Source organism: Micropterus salmoides, unplaced genomic scaffold, assembly GCF_014851395.1.
Source record: "Micropterus salmoides isolate LMB-PRFRI ecotype aquatic unplaced genomic scaffold, ASM1485139v1 Ms_hic_scaffold_7, whole genome shotgun sequence".
NCBI lineage: Eukaryota > Metazoa > Chordata > Actinopteri > Centrarchiformes > Centrarchidae > Micropterus > Micropterus salmoides.
In genome coordinates, this window is record NW_024044459.1 from 27,625,548 (window position 1) to 27,645,468 (window position 19,921).

Below are 19,921 nucleotides of genomic sequence, written 5' to 3' on the forward strand. Positions count from 1 at the left end.
GCATTTTCCCTTATATCCCCACCACTTTTCAACACAAGGTGACGCTCTTGGTTCAGTGCATTCAAACGTAAGAACCCTGTCTGAGCAGTGACTCGAGAGCACCGCGCACCGTAGGTTACTGCTCATGCAACCTACCTTGCTGAAGCCGACAGGACGCTCGACGTGCAGCGGACCAATCACCAGTCACCTCCGCCGCTTCTACACCAATCGGGGAACTATTTTGACTAGTAGCACGTTTGCCTGACCCGCTGCACATGTGAGAGAGCAATGAAGAGAAAGCGGTGTTGATAAAAACTTCCAAAACATTAGAATTATCGTCATCTTGACAGCAGACCAGACATGAAAAAGAAGAAGACAGTTGCAGAGAACCCAGCAGAGGTAAGACTGGCGGCATTTATCATGGCTATAGCTTCTTGGTGGCTAAAGACACGGTACAGTTTTACTCACTGGGAGACGGGTATTGGTTGCATGCTTTGCCTACAATTAGGCAGTTGTTAAACCACCGGTAAGACTTTGCTTAATGTGCTGTAGCGAATTAATAGAAAATGAATTATATCTATCAATAATCTCAAATAACATATCAATAGTTTGTCCAGTTTTTATATCAGACCCTGATTATTCTGATTCCCTAGTAATTTTTGGAAAGTTGAGTCAAATCGAGCTGCAGTTGCTGCTACTGTATGTTGTGTTGTGTTTTTTAACAGATGATTCCCTCCCATCATGAGGAGGAGGAGGAGGAAGAGGCTCCCGTTAAAGCAAAAAGGAGCAAACCCGAAGATGCTGGAAGAGAGGAGGTGGGCTATCACCCGGTGAAGCTGTCCCGAAGTGATCTGTACAGACCCCCTACAGCAGAGGAGCTGAACCAGCTGAAAGAGGCAGAAAGCCTGTTTCACTGCAGCCTGCTCAAAATGCAGGTGAGACCTCTGACTTGCTGGCATGACCATGCAAGGGAAGAATGAACAAAGACAAAAAAGGGGAAAAGGAACGGGTTTGTTATCCCATGTAAACCCACACACGCTTTCATACACTCCTGGTAAATGTCTATAATCTGTCACCAATAACAGATGGAAGAGCTGCTGAAAGAGGTCGCCCTGAGTGAACGTAGGAAAAAGCAAATAGATTCCTTCGTTCAGACTGTCACCAAGCTGCTTCAGGCTGTGCCAGATTCACCAGAGGTTGAGGTATGTTTTAGTTTAACTGTAAGAAAAGCGTCATGATTGTACATAAAAGCTCAGTTCCACTTCAGTCAGAAATCCACGCACAGAAACCTATAACCACATGTTTTACTCAATTTCACTATGTGTGCAGGTAAGTGACCTGTCATGGCTGTCAAGTACTGTTAAGACCCCTTTCCTCCTGGTGCCCAAAACAACAAAGGGCAAGTTCCACATGGCACCGCCTGCTTCAGTTGATCTGATCGGCAGCTACCCCCTGGGCACTTGCACCAAACCACGCATTGTGGTGGACCTGGCTGTCACAATCCCAGCTGTAAGTAACCTGCCCTCCTTGTTTAATTTCATTACATCAGTTCAAGCAGAGTGAAAGCAGAGTGCTATTGTCATGTACTGAGTGCAATATGACAGACAGACATTAGATTGTAAACGTCTCTGGTGTCTGCTCATCTTTCTGTTATTAGGATGTCCTTCACCCAAAGGATGTCGTGAACCAGAGGTATCCAAGGAAGAGAGCTCTCTACCTGGCAGGCCTGGCCCAGCATCTCATGTCCTCCTCTGATATTGGAACCATGCGTTATTCCTGTCTCCATGGGAATCGACTCCGACCCATTCTGCTGCTGATGCCTCCAGGTATTTAACTTTTAATTACCAGCATATTGTTCAAAACACTAACAACCTTCAGATGCATTGCTTTTAGTTTTCATTGTATGGTACAGTATTTTTTTTTAGCTCTTGATTGTGAGACGAGATGTGTTGTGGTGTCCCATCTTGCAGTTAAAGACTCTTCCAGTTTCACCGTACGCGTTCATGCCTGTCCGCCTCCCGGATTCTTCAAGCCCAGCCGTTTCCACCCCCAGAGGAATAATATCCGGACAGAGTGGTACACAGGATTGCAGACCTCCCAGTCTGGTAAGATTGTTAATTCTTCAAATATTAGGTCACAGTGAGGTTGCTGAAGTAGGTTTATTGTCAAAAGTCATACACCATGGCAAGACTGAGCACAGCAACAAGACACAAGGTAGTTATAATGCACCAGCAAGGCAGACAGAGGTTGTTAAGCTCTTTTTGAAGTAGCTTCCACCCAAGGTCCTTCAAAACTATGTGCAAGTGTACCTAGAAGAGTTTATGCTGTTTTGAAAGGCAAATATTGATTTGATATAGATTTTTATTCTCTGATCACTCTAAAGTTTGTTGCATTATTAACATGTCTGTTTTTGAAACATTCTTTACTTTACAGCATTTTTTTTCACACCTTCCTAAAACCTTTGCACAGTACTGTGTATTCAGGACCACATTGCTTTTCAGAAACAGTTCAATTGAAATATTACTTTCATCAAGACCAAATTACTTTTGTCTGTTACAGAGAGCAATGACCCTCCCACGCCACATTACAATAGCTCTGTTCTTGGGGATTTACTGCCCAGGGCTCACCTCCAGTTTCTTTCTGCTATCAGCTCCCAGTGCTCAGCTTTTGCTGACGGGGTGGCTTTGCTCAAAGTCTGGCTTCGTCAAAGAGACCTCGACCAGGTAGGAGACTTGCAAGGGCTCTTTTACTTGAGAGCTCACTTCCTCCTTTTTTATTTATTAGTCATCTGACAGTTGTTTAACTCACCCCTCTATTGCTCTCTCTGTGTCTTATAGGGCACTGGTTGTTTTAATGGTTACTTGGCTTCAATGCTATTGAGTTATCTGCTGACCACTCACAGAATCAGTAACACCATGACAGCCTATCAGCTACTTCGAAACAGCTTGAACTTCCTCGGTAAGAAAATGTTTCAAATCTGCTGAACTACCATTTTTCAAATAAAGGGTAATATAATACACGTGATATACGGTAGTTGTACTTACAGCAATTTGCTTACCACTGTTTTGAATATTTTGAAACTTACCCACCTCTGGTTCCAACCCTCAGCCTCTACAGACCTGACGGTGAATGGAATTACCCTTGCCAAAGATCCTGACTCTACAGCTGTGAGTGGTCTAACTCAGACTGAAAAACAGTAAACCTGTGTAGTTTCTTCACACTTTCATTTACCTGTAAAATTTTTGTCTCTCCTTTCCTTTTTGTCCTTTTCCCTGCAGCCATCTCTTGCAGAGTTCCACAGTGCTTTTCAGGTCGTGTTTGTCGACCCCTCAGGACATCTCAACATGTGTGCTGACATGACTGCTTGTACCTACAAACAGGTAAATACTGTAAAAACAAATGTGTGTACAAACAGTACTTTTCACTGGTGAGATTAAACGACAGGTTTTGACCATTCTCAAATTGGTTCTCAGCTGCAGCATGAGGCATCCGTGTCAATGAAGTTCTGGGACAACCCTACAGTGGATGGTTTCCAAGGCCTCCTCATGACCCCCAAACCCATGATCAGGACAAGCGACCACATATTCCAGTATGGCTTTATTATTCTGTTAAAGCAACAAAACAAAATGCATGCAGTCGTTCTTTTATGTACTACATGAGCAGCTTAGTTTTACACCTCCTCTTCAAGACGCATGATTTTCCATTGTCGATGAAGTGTTAACTTTTCCTTTACAGATTCCTACTATAGGTAGTTTCCATTAAAGACACCTTCTCATACACATAGGGCCGGATTTACTAACATCCCGAATAAAGAGTACTAAATTGCGTTTGCATTCTAAAATATTGCATGTGCAACTGTAGTACCTGTTACGGGTGGTCAGCTAAGAATTACTGAGTAGATGACAACAGGAGCAAACACAATGGAGGTGGCAGTATTTAAATAAGGGTTTTGCATTTTTTAATGGTTTCTGCCATGGATAGTCGGGAGGGAAAGCAGCCACTGCATAAAAACCTTGGTTTGTTTCATTCAGTGCATCCTGAGTATTTGGAAATCGTATGAACATGCCCATCCTGCCTGAGATTGCACAAATTACTTGGGACAGCACACCTATAAAACTGCTTTGGGAAACCCCAGCAGAAACAGATACAGTATGCTGGAATGACCAAGACGCGAGGAAATGCCAGCAAGACCGTCCGCGCTGTTTCCAGTCACTCTGCGATCTCCTGTCCCTGTTCCCGTCAATGCCCCATTCCCTCTCCCACACCTACAATGGGTTATCGCTATTACGACAGGTGTGCTGTAAACAGTTGGCGATCGGTCCCTCTGGCTGGATAAATTTTTACCTGTGATCCATGCACTACTGCAGCTGCACTCTCTGCTTTATTGGCATAAATGTTAATACAACAGTATTGCCAATGCTAAAGGCAAATACAAAAAAAAATTCAATTCATGTAATCGAATAAATAAAATTTTATTTCTATATATTGAAAATAGAATAATATTATGTAATATTTTTAATTTCTCTACGGCTTCTTTCATTACGGCCGTGTGTCCTCGCAACGATAACAGCAGCCATCTCGGCGCAAAACTTGCCGGTTTGCACCTTCCTTTCAAGCGTATTGAATACAGATGCTATTGCACTCACATGAAATTGCTTGTAGGCTTGCTAGATCACATTGCGTGTAGTAAATAAATGTATTTGCATGTTACCCTCCCATTACTTTGCACAATAAAATTGAAACCCCCCACATTGCATATTCATTAAGGCAAAAGTAGTAAATGAACAACAGGTGCAATCTTGCACTTTTGAAAGACGTCATTCTGCGTGCAAACCGTTAGTTGATCGGCATATGTGTAAATTTGCTGGTGATATCATGTTTACATGTTTTTACTCACGCAAACCTTTAGTCAATCTGGCCCATAGTCGTTTTCAGGGTCCTTAATGTCAGTTGATAAAGAGGAAACTGTGGAAAAAAAACAACCTACTGCTAGCCAACATCACAAGAGTTAGTTTTCCTTTTGACTCTTTGACTTACTGTTTGATTTCCCATCATCATCCTGTCAACTCTTCTGTTATGTGTCTTTTCATCTCCCACTCAGGTTATGTGAGCTTGTGAAGCTTCAGTCCAGCTGTAAAAAAATGAATCTTCTCAGTGAGCTGATGGACCACAGTGGAAATTATGTCCGCACTGCTCTACCTTTTATTCTGTCACTGCTTCAGAGAGGACTGGGCCAACGGATCCACCTACTCACCCACTCCCTCTCTCCTGACCCCGAGGTGGGAAACATTTACCTTCAGTGGTCAGTCGTCCACATCTGGTTTACTCAACTGGAATAATGGGCGCAAAGTTGTTGTTTTTTTTTCACGCTTGTATAAATATGATTTACAATATTTTAATCACTGAATGTGTTGAACATACTTCTTTTGTTTTTTTCAGTGGTCTGTGGAGAGTGAAGCTCCAAAACACAAAGCCCAACCTCCTCTTTCCTTTGGTTTGCTCTTGAGGCCGGAGCTGGCTTTCTCAGTCCTCGAAAGAGGCCCACCTGCAGACAGCCCCAAGGTAACCTCACCTCTCTCCCTTTTCTGTGTGTGGAGTGTTTTATTTCATATTTTTGCCATTGGGGTTGAAGATATAAGGTAATTTTACTTTACTCTGAGTGCAATATCAAACATGTTACAAACAGGGAGCACATTTGTAGTGTGTACTCAACCCAACAAAGTACTTGCCATACAGTGTATTTGATTGGTGAAGGTACATAGGTGTAAATTTTCCAACTAAATAATTTCCTCATTGAGAAAGATCTGCTCAGTGTACTCTGTATTTTTTACCACAAGTTTGGCTGTTAACATTTTAAAGAATGTAATACTATGTAATAATCTAACCAAAAGAAGCATTTATGAACACTTTCTGATATGAATGGCATTTGCACATTATGTAGACTTGTTTCAGTCCGTTTCACTTATGCCCTACCAATGCTTTTGCAAAGATTGACTGTTAACAACAGTGGTGTTCTTCTGCTAGGCGGCTGAGTTTCGTCAGCTGTGGGGTTCTCGCTCCGAACTGCGTCGCTTCCAGGACGGTGCCATCACTGAGGCTGTGCTGTGGGAAGGGGCGAGCATGTGCCAAAAACAACTGGTCCCCAGACAGATCATTACACACCTGCTACAGCTGTATGTATTTTATCTTGATATAGCATATTGAAAGAGACAACAGACATCACATACTGATGATGATAATACAGATTCAGTATGCCACCATAATAACAAAAAAAAACTTTTGTAAAGAAATCTAATCAGAATGTGTTCGTAACGACCATGTACAAAACATAATACCTGTGTTAAGGTAAATGAGGTGTATGATACACTGTTGGCAGCCTCCTAAATGCTTGGGTATGCTGGATGTTTGATAATGAATGCCAAGGATTTGTAGCCACCAAGTGTTTTCTCTTCAGCCATCAAGTCAAGTGAGGTAAGACAAATCACTGGGTTTTAATGGTGAAAACTACATTCAGGTATTAGTTAAAGCTGGGGTAGGCCATTTATTTCAGAAACATTTTTTTGTTTATAGTTGTTGAAATTATCTTAACACACAGACATCAATCAATAAATCAAATGCTCTGCCACAAAAATGAAACATCCAATATCTGTGGCTGTCACAAGACTGCAATAAGCACATCTAGCTTACCTGACGGTCTGCCTATCTGCTTGCTCTTGCTAGTTCTCAATCGTTGCCTACCCCAGCTATAAGTATTTGACTGCAGCTCAGCTCACAGCAACTCGAGAGGGGGAAAATGTCTAACTTTGTTTTAGGAAAAACTGTTTTTGTTGCATTATTAGCCCCAGCATATACAGGTCAACAGTAGTAGTGTACCTGCTGCCTTAATAGCCCTGCCATCTCATCTTCCCTGACATCCAATCAAGGCATCTTTCTTACTTGCACCTACTTCCTCTTGTCCCCCTACTGCCCCACAGTAACCTTTCTCTTTCATTTGTATAGGAAGTCAGTGTACACCTCCATCATATAAGCACATGATGCAAATTATGCATTTCTGTTTACAAAAATCATCATATCCACATGCTCTGGGCTCAGTCTTGTGCGCATTGTTGCAAATGTTTGTCCGGCCTCTGACAATAGAGATGGCAGCGATACCCCAGGTACACACAAATAATGCCTCGCCAGAGTTGCCAGTTTGGGGAATCTTGGTCCATTTACCCTCCACCAGTCAAGAGGGTTTATGTCCAGTGAGGGAGCAATGTCTCTCAAGTAGTAATCCACCTGAGCCTCAGAGTCCGTGGCATAGGAGGAACTGTAGTTGTCTCCTAGGAGCAACACCATGGTGTTTTTGGTGTCACTTCTCATTTGTGAGGGCATAGCCACCTGGCTAATGTCAGGCGTGATCAGGGTCTCCTGCTGTTCATCCTTTGGGCCCACAGTGGTCGTTATCACATCTAATTTTGAAACGAGTTCATGCAGTTTAACCTTTGCAGCCAGTCTCCCCGTTGGTGTCAGGAAGCTGAGATGTTTGTGACGAGGGTCCAGCATCGAGGCAATCAGAGCTGGTTTGGAGGCTAGGTCATTAGAGTCAACCTAAAATACAGAAATGAAATGACATTGATGAAGAATTAAAAAGGTAAAGGGGATGCAGATTATCTTTAACCGCATTAATGTTATTCAGCACTTATTCTTCTAAAATCATTGCCAAATATACAATATGCACAAATTGATAGTCACAATTAGTTAATGCCTACCTCCATGTGATTTCTAAGTGACTTCTGAACTTTCAGCTTGAACTCCGAGACCTGTTCAACATCGTTCTCTTTTGGCACAAGGTGGGTCTGAATGAGGCTGAACGTGATCGGGTAGATGTTCGAAATGGATACCTCTGTTTCAGCGGATATGACTGTTGTCGCCCATTTCAGTGTGGCCAGCACCGGTGTGAAATTCTCAATTATTTGCCAGCAATCGTCTTCGATCTCAAGGGTCTGGGCTTCCTGTCTGTGGGTGATTGTGCGATCAGAGAGCACAGCTTTAATCGCCCACCGCTGCTCAAGCAACCGTTCAAACATATCACAGATCGTGTCCCACCTGGCTTTGCTCGACTGGATTAACTTGTGCTGTGGCAGGCACATCTGAACTTGCTTCTGCTCCAAGGCTTCGCTTGCCAGCAAGCTGTGACTGAAGTGTTTGACTAGCCTCCCTGCCGCAACAATGATGCGGACAAGATCCTCACTCAGCCCATCACTGACTGCGAGCTGCAATGTAGTGGCGAAGCAAGTGGCATAGTCCCAGGTGACACGGGCGCACGCATTGGCCGACAAGACGTCCTGTGTGTTATTATGAACACACGCAGTCACTTTCCCAGCAATTCCCCAGGTCTGCACAGTGTTCAGAAGCCTCTCTGTGATTGTGTCTGTAGTGTGGCTGTCAGATGATAGCTTGTGTGTCCGCAGCACAGCTGACTTCCCTTGCCAATCCTCTGTTATGAAGGAGCAGGAAACTGTAATGTACCTCTGAAATGGGAGGGCTGTCCAGAAGTCAGCAGTGAGGGCCACTTTCTCCACTCTACCCAGCTGCATCACAAGCTCCTCCATCTTCTCATGAAAATGGCCTTCAATAAGGCGTGTTATATCACCAGCAGATGGCATTTTATAATTATGCACAGTGTATGCAAGCAGCTCACGAAAACCCTCACCGCTAACCACGCTGATGGGAAGCATGTCCTTCTCTATCATTCTGGAGATGAGTTCAGTCACCTCTGCGTGTGTTGCCAGTGACACACCATCACTAGGCATAGTGTCCGGGTGTTTGTTTTTGATGTGGTACATCATGCTGGTGGTGCTGCTCCTGTATTTCAGCTTTGTGTCGCACATCGTGCAGTGAACTTCGTCGTCCACTTTGATGAAAATGTCCCACACAGAGCTCCGCTTCAGGCGCTTCCTCTCCCCGTATTCGCGCTCAGTGGGGTTGTTTGTCAAGCTCATGTTGGGTGACATGATGGCAACTTGCATGATGTCCGAATGACCGGTACTCTCCTCCTCGATGCACTGAACTGTACAAATCACCGGCTTCTCGTCTTCATCTGGCGGCGTCGTGGACGGATGGTGCCTGCTCATGTGATTCATCATGGAGCTCGTGGCTCCGCCGCAGTACTTCAGAGTAGCGTCGCATTTCATGCAGCGGACGAAGTTCCCCACTTGTTCGAAGCAGTCCCACACAGAACTCCGTCTTCTCCCCGTACGCTTCATGTTTTGTGCAGCTGGCTAATGTCTGATCCGAATGTTTGAGTTTTTTTACGTTAGCAAGCCAGCTAATATTAGCGCCACAAAAATGGGTCTCTGGCGTGATAAAACCAATTGGTGACTGGTTTCACTTCACAACAGGAAATGTCAGTGAGGTGAATATAGGTATGATTTAGTTTGAGGCCTCGTTTTTATAAAGAAAAGCATTTGTTACCCACCAGGCATGCAGAGATCCCTGACTCCTGTGTGCGGTATGTGGGGGCGATGGTGGATGACGTCATCAAAACGGGAAGTGAGGTAAAAGCCAAATCCTTGCGATTTATTTTTTAAAGACATTAAAAAAAGTTGATCCATGGAAAACAAATCGATTATAATTTTTTATGTGTTGTGTAATAAATATTCATGCACTTTGTTTAATCTTACTATGTCTATTATTGATGTATCTTTTAGTTTCTGGGATTTTTGTGTTCCTATTTTGATAGACCTTTTAATTAATGGCGTAATGAATATATATTGTGTTTGATATTACCTAAATTGTTGTAATGTTTTTATATATTATTGCTTGCTGTTTCATATAAAAATGTGTAGGCTATCAGAAGTGTTGCTATTTCATCACTACATAAATGTAATAATGTAATTATATCTGTAATAATGTGTATTTTCAGCATGTGTTTGACATGTACTGTGCTTTTCAGGTGCCTAGTACCGGAGAGGAGGAGAGTCTACTGGTGGTTCAGTCCTATGATGACCTGAGTAGAAAACTATGGAGGCTGGAAGGTCTGCCTCTCTCCATCACATCAGTGCAAGGAGCCCACCCTGCACTCAGATACACGCAGGTAAAGTCTCTTGTTCTCGTCGAGGAACAGCTTAGTAAAAATGTAAATCATTTTGCATAATTTGAAACACCTCCGCAATGCAACTCCATTTCAATGAGCTTTTAAGTTATTAACAGCTGCTGTTGCATAAACATTGCATATGCATATATGCACAGGGTGCGATTTGTGTAAAAAAACAGAGGGGGGATTTTTTTTTTTTACCTGATGAAAATACCCCTCCCAACCCCCAACCCGCCCCAGGTGAAGTGCTGCAGTGAAAACGAAAATGCAGAAAAAAACAGATGCATGCTGTGTTTACCTCTCAGGTGAAGTGAGTGGGTAAGGGGAGAGAGACTGATTTAAAAGCCATCACTTTCATTAAGTGAAACCCCGTAGCTGTGTGTTCGGGCATGCTCAAAGGTGTAACATGGACACTGGCCGTCTTTTATCATCATAGAAACAGATCGTCAGTTTGTGAAGTTTATTGCAGCTTCAGTAATATCTGCTGCCTTCCCTGTGAGCCGGAGCAAAGGTCTCGTGAGTGTTGATAGGCTATTATTCGCGACTTGTAACCAATCACACACTGCCGTGGGCGGGACATTAAGCAAGACTCCAGCCTGGTGATGACCCATAGACAGAGAGAGGCAGCTGGATCTGAATCTCAGAGGGGGGGATAAATTTTGTCCCCACCAGGGATAAAAATTATTCAGCAGAGGTAGGGATATACAAACCAGAAGGGGGGAAATCCCACGCATTCCCCCCGCAAATCGCACCCTGCATATGCATATACATTGTGAATTTGGCTTTATGACAGTTCTAACATTTCATCTGTGCCTTGCAGGTCTTTCCCCCTCTGCCACTGAAGCTGGACTATTCCTTCTTTAACAGAGAAAAGACTTCCAGATCGTTGGTGCCAAAGGAAGACAAACCCTGCCCCGCTTATATCACCCCTATCACAGGTTAGTGTTTCATCCACCGGCAACTAATTGAGAAGTTGTGTTGACTTAAGCAATTCTGCACTGTGTACCGGACAAATGTTTTATGCATTTTCACTCTCATTGACACATAATTTAACTTGATTTTGCTTTTCCTTGGGTGTCTACACGTGTTCCCCGTAATTACTTTTGTGATGACGACTGGCTAAATTTCTAAATAACTGAGTTACAACCCATGTGTTCAAAGCAGGAAAATTACAACTGCTTTACCACAGACATTTAGCTATACAAACTCATATATCAATGTATTGGCAACCCTTTTATTGCAGTAATTTGTCACATGGAGGGGAGTGGAAAGTGGCCTCACGACCGCCTCGCCATCCGCCATATCCGAGCTGCCTTCCACATCCGCCTGGGAGAGTTACTCAAGAAGCACCATAATTATACATGCAGGCCCTGCCCCACACACCTGGATGTCTGGAAGGTATATATTTTTTTCAGTTCAATTTTATTTATATAGCGTGTAGACCATACTGTAGTATTATTATTATTATTGTTGTTATGATTATTAGAGACCCAGCAATTCCTACCATGATCAAGAACTTTGGTTCAGGACTCGCATGAGCCAGCCCTAACTATAAGCTTTATCAAAGAGGAAAGTCTTCACACTACTCTTAAATGTGGAGGTGATGTCCAAACTGGCACCTGTTTCCAAAGGAGAGCAGCGTGATAGCTGAAGGCTCTGGCTCCCACTACTTCTGGAGACTTTAGGAACCACAAGTAACCCTACATTCTGGGAGCGCAGTGCTTGAGTGGGGTAATATGGTACCATGAGCTCATATGATGCTGCCTGACAATTAAGTGCTTTGTAGGTTTGTTGAAGAATTTTTAAATTCTATTCTGGATTTTACTTTGAGCCAGTGCAGAGAATCTAATACGTTGCCTTTCCTAGTTCTTGTCAATACAGGAGAGTTGTAGAGTTTTAAGTGACTTATTTGGGCAGCCTGATAATAATATGAGGAATTGCAACAATCCAGCCTAGAAGTAACAAATGCATTGACTATTTTTTCTGCATCAGTTTGAGACAGGATGTTCCTTATTTTTGCTGTGTTACGTAGATGGAAAAAAAAAGGCTGTTTGTGTACATGTCGCACGATTGTCTGTGAACTGTGATATTTTTAGAAAGGTTATATAAAACATTTTTTGAAATGTAATTGTAAGTCTGTGGTATGTCTAGGAAACTAGTTGGAGAAGTTTTTTTTTTTTAATCCTAGTTCACAGTATTCTGTTTATTTATGCTGTTTTTCCTTTGTTTATGTCTCCAGGATGGCTTGGTGTTCCGCATCCAGGTGGCGTACCATCGTGAGCCTCAGGTTCTGAGAGAGAATGTGAATGCCGAAGGGCTGCTGATCGTAAGAGACAACGAGGAGGCTCAGGCTCTGGAGATGGCCACCATTCACAAGCCTCTGCTTACCAGTACTTTGCATGGGTAAAATTAAAACCATGACACAAAGTAGTATGTGTGTGTTTGTGAGAAAGCTGGATTGTAGGGTTTGTATTAGTTCCCTCAGTCCTTTTAAACCCATACGTTGCTGTTTTCACTTTCTTCAACTTTTGTCCTTCTTTTTCTTCATTTCTGTCATCTTGTTTTTCTCTCTTTCCTGTTTCTTCATTGCTTGCCCTGCGTGCACCGGTTCCTCACTATTTTGCTCCATCTTTTACTTGTTATTGGTAGGCTCCAGCAGCAGCACCCATGTTTCGGGGCAGTGTGTCGCCTGGCCAAACGCTGGTTGGGGGCTCAGCTCTTCAGCGAAGACGTGACAGAGGACACGGCAGACCTGCTGGTGGCGTCGCTTTTCCTGCAGCCTGCACCCTTTACTCCTCCTGGGTAACTACCGCTTCTACATTTTAATAATATGTCCACCTCACCGGTCCCATTTGTGGATAATGTTTTTTCCACTTCCCTTTGTTCGTTCAGTAGGTCATGTGAATGAATTTCTCGGTCTTCCTCAGTTCTCCTCAGGTCGGCTTCCTTCGTTTCCTTCATCTGCTCTCCTCCTTTGATTGGAGGAACAACCCGCTGGTAGTCAACCTCAACAACCAGCTCACAGGCAAGCGCACCCACACATACATACACCTTTTCCTTCTGTGTCACACAAACAAATCCCCTCTGACCTCTTTCTACTTCCACACCCGACATACGTAAACATCATGCTCGTATGCATCGCTGTTTCAACAGCAAGTCTGATTGTTGTTCACCTCTGTCACGTGCAGCTGCTGACTACACAGAGACCAAGAATGACTTCATGGCCTGCAGGGAGTCTCTGCCTGTCATGTTTATAGCTACGCCTAAGGACAAAAAATCTCTGTGGACCAAGCGAGCACCTAGTGTACAGGTCAGTGTACACACAAACACAAGTACACAACTTGCACAACAACATATTTATTGGATTAGCACGCAATACTTAATGTAAAAATGACTGACTATTACGGTTGGTCAGTAAACGGGGAAAAAATACAGAATGGAATACCTGCCATCAAATAGATCTTAGAAGTTATCTTATACTGTATTTTTTTTCTGTTAGACTTGTAGCAGACAGAGAGAGAGTCACAAACAACGGTGTAGAAAAGAGTTGCATGTTCTAGGCAGAGAGCAGTCACATAGTTTCCCAATCCTGGAGCCTTTCCTTAGTGCACACTGGTCTCCTGGCTCACACTGAAAAGATACAAACCCAAGTTACAGTAAAATATTCAGTAATTGATGATTTATTGTGCAGAATTTTAAAAAAAGTAGTAAATGTCTCTGGAAATATAACACAACAGATTGACTAAATTGATTTTAGAAACTTATGTAATTCCAAACTGACTGAGTTGTTGTATTACATACCACAGGCAGATAGCCATGCTTTTTTCTTAGAGCGGGAAATTGATTGTTCTGAAGTCTTTCCAAAACTTCATGTAAATCATTGATCTGTAAATGCAGAAATGGTATCTATTACTTTTGATAAACATCAAAATACCACCAGAACAAGAGTTTCCGTCTGACAAGAATGTTTACGTCACAAAATGATTTCAACAACCTTCAAAACTTCCTGAAAGTACCACTAATGCTTTTGGGAGACCATCAGTTGTAGCTCACCAGTTGCTTTTCATTGCTGTCCTCTGTTGTAGTGAAATAAGTGAAATATTTAGTTTTGTATTCCTCTGTTTGGATGTGACCGTAGCTGTGAAAGAGTCCAGCGGCACACAGTAGTGTACAGAAAAGGTACACGCACAAGCTTCCCATGGTGCGTAGCTGACCCAGATAAGCTTCCTGTGCTCGCCCACCTCACTCTGCCCAACATTTACACTGGTCCTCTCCCAGCATCCTACTTTTATAGCGGTGGCGGAGATCAGGAACTTAGTGTTTTGTGACGTCCAGACACAGGCGTCATTGTGGGCTTAACTCACCATGCCTGATCACAATGTTCAGGATGATTTCCATTTTACCATATCAGTTTCAAGCTGAATTCACAAGCCCACCTTCACAGACTTCTAAAACTGAAAAGGTGTTTCAAAACAAATAGCTGAGGTGAGTGAACTACAAACGCACCGAACCTGGATCAGTAAGTGTGATGTCTCTGAACGACCACTAGGGGGCAGATTCTGATGGAGTGAAGTGGTTAACAGAATGAATATTTGAGTTTCTTTCTGAATGCTCAAGATGCTTCCTATCAACAAAACACTTAAGACTACCACAACCTCAGAAATGTTAATTAGCTTTGCACATATCATGATTTATAATTGAACCAGAAAGAGATTTCAAGTTGATTGGAATTACATTGTACATTTTCCTGACTTGTTGTTATGTGATTCATCTGTCTTATAGTAGTAAAAAAATCAAAACTGCTATTGTACTTGGAGGAAAGAGTATTAATAATTCATCATTAGGTCAAAACACTGAAATAAAAGGATCTGAGGAGAACCTTTCAATAGGGAGAAGGTCACTATTTTAAGTACCTTTTTTTATTTTTTATCAAAAGCCTAAGGGGACAAAAACGACTTGAAAGTAGAACATATGGTACAACTAGGATGATAATGTGGTGGACTGTTATAAAGTACATTTATGGCACGAAGTGATTTTACATTCTCGCAAAATGACAAAGAAAAAAGCGTTCTTCTACTATTATGCAGTTATTATGCAGTTATCGTGCTTTAAAGTTGTTGTGTAATTTAATGACCTAAAAGGGTAAATCCCAAATACGTGTTCAGTTACCTGTTCAAGTTGATATTACTCGCATATTACCTCATACTACCAATGTTTTGATCCAGGTGCATGCCTAGGTGAACCTTTTGCACTAAAGCAAAAATACAGAAGGGTGTGTCTTGGAACGAGTTGGAACAAATACAGTAGGCAGTAAAGGGTGACAAAGGAGTGGATTTTCATCCTGTACCATCCCACTCCAGTGACAGAGTAAAATAAAAAACAATTCCTGTCCCGTACCAATCCCAGAAGAATGACTCCCGTCCTGTTCCTAATATTAAGAAAATCAGACAATAGAGCTTATTCATCTTAGAATTGCATTTTATATTTAAAAAATGTACAAATGATTCCCATCCCACCTGCTCCAGTTGACTTTTGTTCCTGTCCTGTCCCGGTCCCATGATGAATAATGAAATTGACTCCCATCCCACAGGATTTCCGAAAAAAAGGCAGCCTGTAGTAGGCGGCTCCTTGTATTACTTTTTCAACAATTGCTGGATATTGCCTTATACAATGTTATTCATGTTGTAATTGCCTTTTAGTGTCTGGAATTGTTGCCTTTATTTTGTGTTCTGGGAAATTGGTAATATTCCAGTGCTAATTAATAGTAAACGTGGTCTATGGACATTATTATATGAAATGTCAGAATATTTTTAGTGGAAACCCTTCTGAATGTCCATAGCTACCGTTTACTAACCATTTAACCATTGTATTTTGGTTGCATGTCTTCAGATGCTGCAGCGTGTGGTGATGGTGGCTGCAGAGAGTCTTAAGGTACTGGAACATCAGCTGATGGACGGCAGCCAGATACAAGATGTCAGGGTTGGTTTAAAAAAAAAAAAAAAAGCACTTGAAAGCTCTCATTTACTCACCACTCCATTGTCTTTATAAATTGTCAAGTATCTGGATGAATTATGAACAAATATGTCAGCCTTGTCATGCATTTGTCTGTGTTTGTGTAGGTGGTTATGCGCCCTCCTCTAGATGCCTACGATGTGTTGATTCACCTGAACCCCAAGCAGGTTCCCCTGCTCAGCCAGGCAGTAGACCCTCCCGCTGTCACCTTCAGCAGGGGCATCATGACTGGCAGTGTGGCCCAGTCTGGCGGGGCTCTGCCTGTCATTGACCACAATCCCGTGTCCCTCTACCTGAAAGAGCTCAGGGTGAGTCTTGATTGCTAGGGCCGTTAAAAGGAAGGTGTGGTTTTGACAAAGAATGTGAGGAAAGCTGTGTAGCAGGATTTACGCATGCAAGTTCCAGCTTGGCTGTTCAGGCCAGAAGTATATTCTATGTGACCTCCAGAAGCTTCCTGACAATAAAAATGAATGAGAGAGTAGAGAAATACCCACTGAAACTAGGCTTTTCTTGCATTGTTCACAAAGCAACAGCATTCAGGCGTGATCTCTATTAATGTAGATTTCCTAGAAACAATGTTGACATTTCTCTGAACATTTCTGCGTCAGCAGTTAAATTTTATATTGTCCATGTTCTTCACCTTCTCCATACACCCTTGCGCACATACTCAGATGTTAAGAGTTTTTGTCAGCCCCGGTCCAGACTTGTTATTAAGTAACCTTGGCAAGAATATATGACGTATCTCTGTTTTTCTTTTGGTGTCGCTTTTCCTGTTCTTTCTCTCTGTGTCAGATGAAAGTACATGGGCTACATTATGCAGCCAATACACGCCTATTTTGTGCACAATATCAACAACACCTAGCCATTAATGATTGATCAAAGCAGTCAATACAAGAGCTGATAACTAGACTAAGGTTATCAGACATATGTGGAGGAACACCCTTATATAAGAACTGATCATGTCTTCTAATGTGTAGTTTTGTTTTGAAGAAAAACTTCACTGATGCAGTTTTGTATTTTAAAGGCTTTACTTTTGGCCTAGAATACTGCAACAAAATGGATTCTGACACTTTGTGTCCTGAACTAATTCATTTAGGAGGCTTTTGGAGACCTAGCCCTCTTCTTCTGTGATCCCTATGGTGGAACAGTGATCGCAGTTTTATGGAAGCCAAAGGCCTTTATTCCAGTGCCCTTCAAGGTAAGGCCTATGTCACTCAAGTCCGCTATTTAAAACCTATCAAATATACACACATTCAAACACACACACAGTACTGTGCAAACAAATTAGGGAAGTGTGAAAAATGCTGTAAAGTAAGAATGCTTTCAAAAATAGACATTAAATCTAAATCAAGTCAGTATTTGGTTTGACCGCCCTTTGCCTTTAAAGCAGCATCAGTTCTTCTAGGTAAACTTGCACATAGTCTTTGAAGGAACTTAGCAGGTAGGTTGTCCCAAACATATTGGAAAACTAACCACAGTTCTTCTGTGGATTTAGGTAGCCTCAGTTGCTTCTCTCTCTTCATGTCATCCCATATAGACTCAATGATGTTAAGATGAGGGCTCTGTTGGGGGCATATCATCACTTCTTTAGGCTGAAGATAGTTCTTAATGACTTTTGCTGGATGTTTGGGGTTGTTGTCATGCTGCAGAACAAATTTGGGGCCAGGCTTCTCAGCATAGAAGGCACAATTAATTCTGACAAAATCCCCAAACTTTCAATGAACCTCCACCATGCTTCACTGTTAACCTGCAGAAACACATTCTTGGACCACTCTCCAGCCCTTCGGCGAACAATCTGCTTTCTGTTACTGCCATATTTTTCAAATTTTGACTCATCAGTCCAGTGCACCTGCTGCCATTTTCTGCACCCCAGTTTGTGCGTTTTCATGCATAGTTGAGTTGCTTGGCTTTGTTTCTGTGTCGGAGGAAATCTTGCAAATCTTCCAATGAAGGCCACTTCTGACCGGAGTTCTCCAGACAGTAGATGGGTTTACCAGGGTCCCACTGTTTTTTGCCAATGGAGGAAAGTAAGCACGATGTGTCTTTCATCTGCTGCAGTAAGTTTCCTTGGCTGACCACTGCATCTGTGGTCCTGAAAGTAGTCCGTTTCTTTGTGCTTCTTCAATAGAACTAGGAATGGACATCTGGAAACCTGTGTCCTTGTTGCTGATGCAGTATGACTACCTTGTGTCTTGTTGCTTTGCTCAGTTTTGCCATTATGTATGACTTTTTGACACTAAACTGTCTCTGGCAACCTCACGTTGTTAGCTAAGTTTGTTTCGTAAGTTCCTCCTACACAGCAGTTTCTCTTTCAGTTAATGATCGTGTTTCTACCAACATATTGAATTTATGATGCACCTGACGATAAGCCTACAAAATCCCAATCTCAAAGTGTACTTTGAAGTATTTCAAGGTAAACTTGCAGAAAGTTTTGAAGGCAAAGGTTGGTCACACCAAAAATTAATTTGATTTAGATTATTCTTCTGTTTACTCACTTTGTATTTTGTAAATTGATAAATATAATCTATAAACATGTCTACTTGTGAAAGAATTCTTACTTTACCCCACCTGCCTAAAACCTTTGCACAGTACTAGAGAGCCAGCCAGATAGACCCAATCCCCTCGCTTGCTTTGTGTCTCATGTGTGTCCTTCACCTCCATCCTGATGTTTTTCTCTTTCCTGCATCACAGACGTCGCAGGTGTCTGCTCGGAGCGTGGAGGTGGCTGGGGAGGAAGCGAATACCGTTCCCAATGTCGAAGCAATACTGGAGGACTTCCGGGTCTTGGGAAAGGGCTTGGTCAAATCAGTGGAACCCAGAACTGAAAAATGGTCCTTTTAGACACAGATGTACACACATACCACATTTCACCAGGTAGATTACATTTTAGCATTTGATATTTTCACCAGAGAAGGTACACTGATACCATTTTTTGTTTTGTTTGTGCCTGACTTATCAAAAAAGAGCAATGGAAACATGAACTAATTTGGACATTATGTTAACAGTGTTATATGTTTCAATTATATTGCTGTTAAAAATCAGCCACATTTGTTTTGGTGAAGCTGTATCACGTCTAATAAACTCATATCCATTCTTTTGATTTAGATTTGGTTCCTTTGCCCACATGCCTATCAGTCTTTAAAAAATTGTAAAAAGAAAATGATGACTAGAATATGTTTTTTGACTGGGACTGTTAATCCACATTTACAAATCAGCTTATGTGAATTCCGAATTCAGTTTTGTTGTAATAACCTGGATGCAGAAGGAAATGTTCAGTTTTCTTTTTGGTACTTAAAGGTGTAGAGTGTCTGAGGCTGTGTGTCTCTCACAGTCCTAAGTCCTAAGATTTCAGTTGGATCGCTAGAGTCTAAGCTTCTTCAAACTGATGCTTAGATGATGCTGATGCGAAAAACTAACAAAGCAGGACACTGTGACTGTTCTTTCATCATTGCTGTTTATGCAATGCAACATATGTAAGGTTCTGGAAAACAATTCCTGACAGTCCTATATTTCTGTAAAGCGGAAACACGGGACTCTCCGTTGTACACAAAGTAGAGGGAGTACATGCCTTATCAAGCAGAGACATGCCTGATATGACTGGAAAGGACAGTTTCGGGCTGACAGTTTGCTTCTAAAAAATATTCATGGTAAGGGAGTGTCTTGTTGCTTCTCCTTTCTAGGAAAACTTAACAGGACTTGGAGCCCTGGCCTTAAGGCATAAGCAAAATAATCATCTCTAATCACGAAAACACTTGCAATGAGATCATTACTTACATTCTTAGCCCCTTTGAAATAAATGCAGAAAGGTAATCCTAGACATACAGTACAGTGCACTGTTGTGTCATGTAAGAT

The 19,921-nt window shown here is 42.2% G+C and overlaps 2 protein-coding genes across 3 annotated transcripts; one reads left to right on the forward strand and one right to left on the reverse strand.

Annotated features, from left to right (window-relative positions):
• The first annotated feature begins 218 nt into the window (after positions 1–218).
• On the forward strand, positions 219–19,169 carry nol6 (nucleolar protein 6 (RNA-associated)). 2 transcript variants are annotated; one of them, XM_038702813.1, is made up of 26 exons: positions 219–378; positions 705–914; positions 1,065–1,181; positions 1,309–1,488; positions 1,637–1,805; positions 1,950–2,084; positions 2,539–2,702; positions 2,817–2,937; positions 3,088–3,146; positions 3,258–3,359; positions 3,453–3,568; positions 5,081–5,258; positions 5,419–5,541; positions 6,004–6,152; positions 9,443–9,518; positions 9,917–10,057; positions 10,878–10,995; positions 11,301–11,455; positions 12,297–12,460; positions 12,707–12,859; positions 12,985–13,082; positions 13,246–13,367; positions 15,947–16,036; positions 16,177–16,377; positions 17,166–17,267; positions 18,761–19,169. In XM_038702813.1, exons 1-26 carry the CDS (start codon positions 340–342, stop codon positions 18,908–18,910), a joined length of 3,432 nt encoding a protein of 1,143 aa, XP_038558741.1. In that variant the 5' UTR covers positions 219–339; the 3' UTR covers positions 18,911–19,169. The 2 variants fall into 2 exon arrangements, with proteins under 2 accessions (XP_038558741.1, XP_038558742.1); XM_038702814.1 differs by having other exon boundaries at positions 15,947–15,988.
• Positions 6,257–9,431, reverse strand: LOC119891307 (E3 SUMO-protein ligase ZBED1-like). Its single transcript, XM_038702815.1, has 2 exons — positions 7,731–9,431; positions 6,257–7,569 (listed from the first exon to the last, which is right to left on the reverse strand). The coding sequence occupies exons 1-2, from the start codon at positions 9,225–9,227 to the stop codon at positions 7,021–7,023; spliced, it is 2,046 nt and encodes a 681-aa protein (XP_038558743.1). The 5' UTR covers positions 9,228–9,431; the 3' UTR covers positions 6,257–7,020.
• Positions 19,170–19,921: the final 752 nt, after the last annotated feature.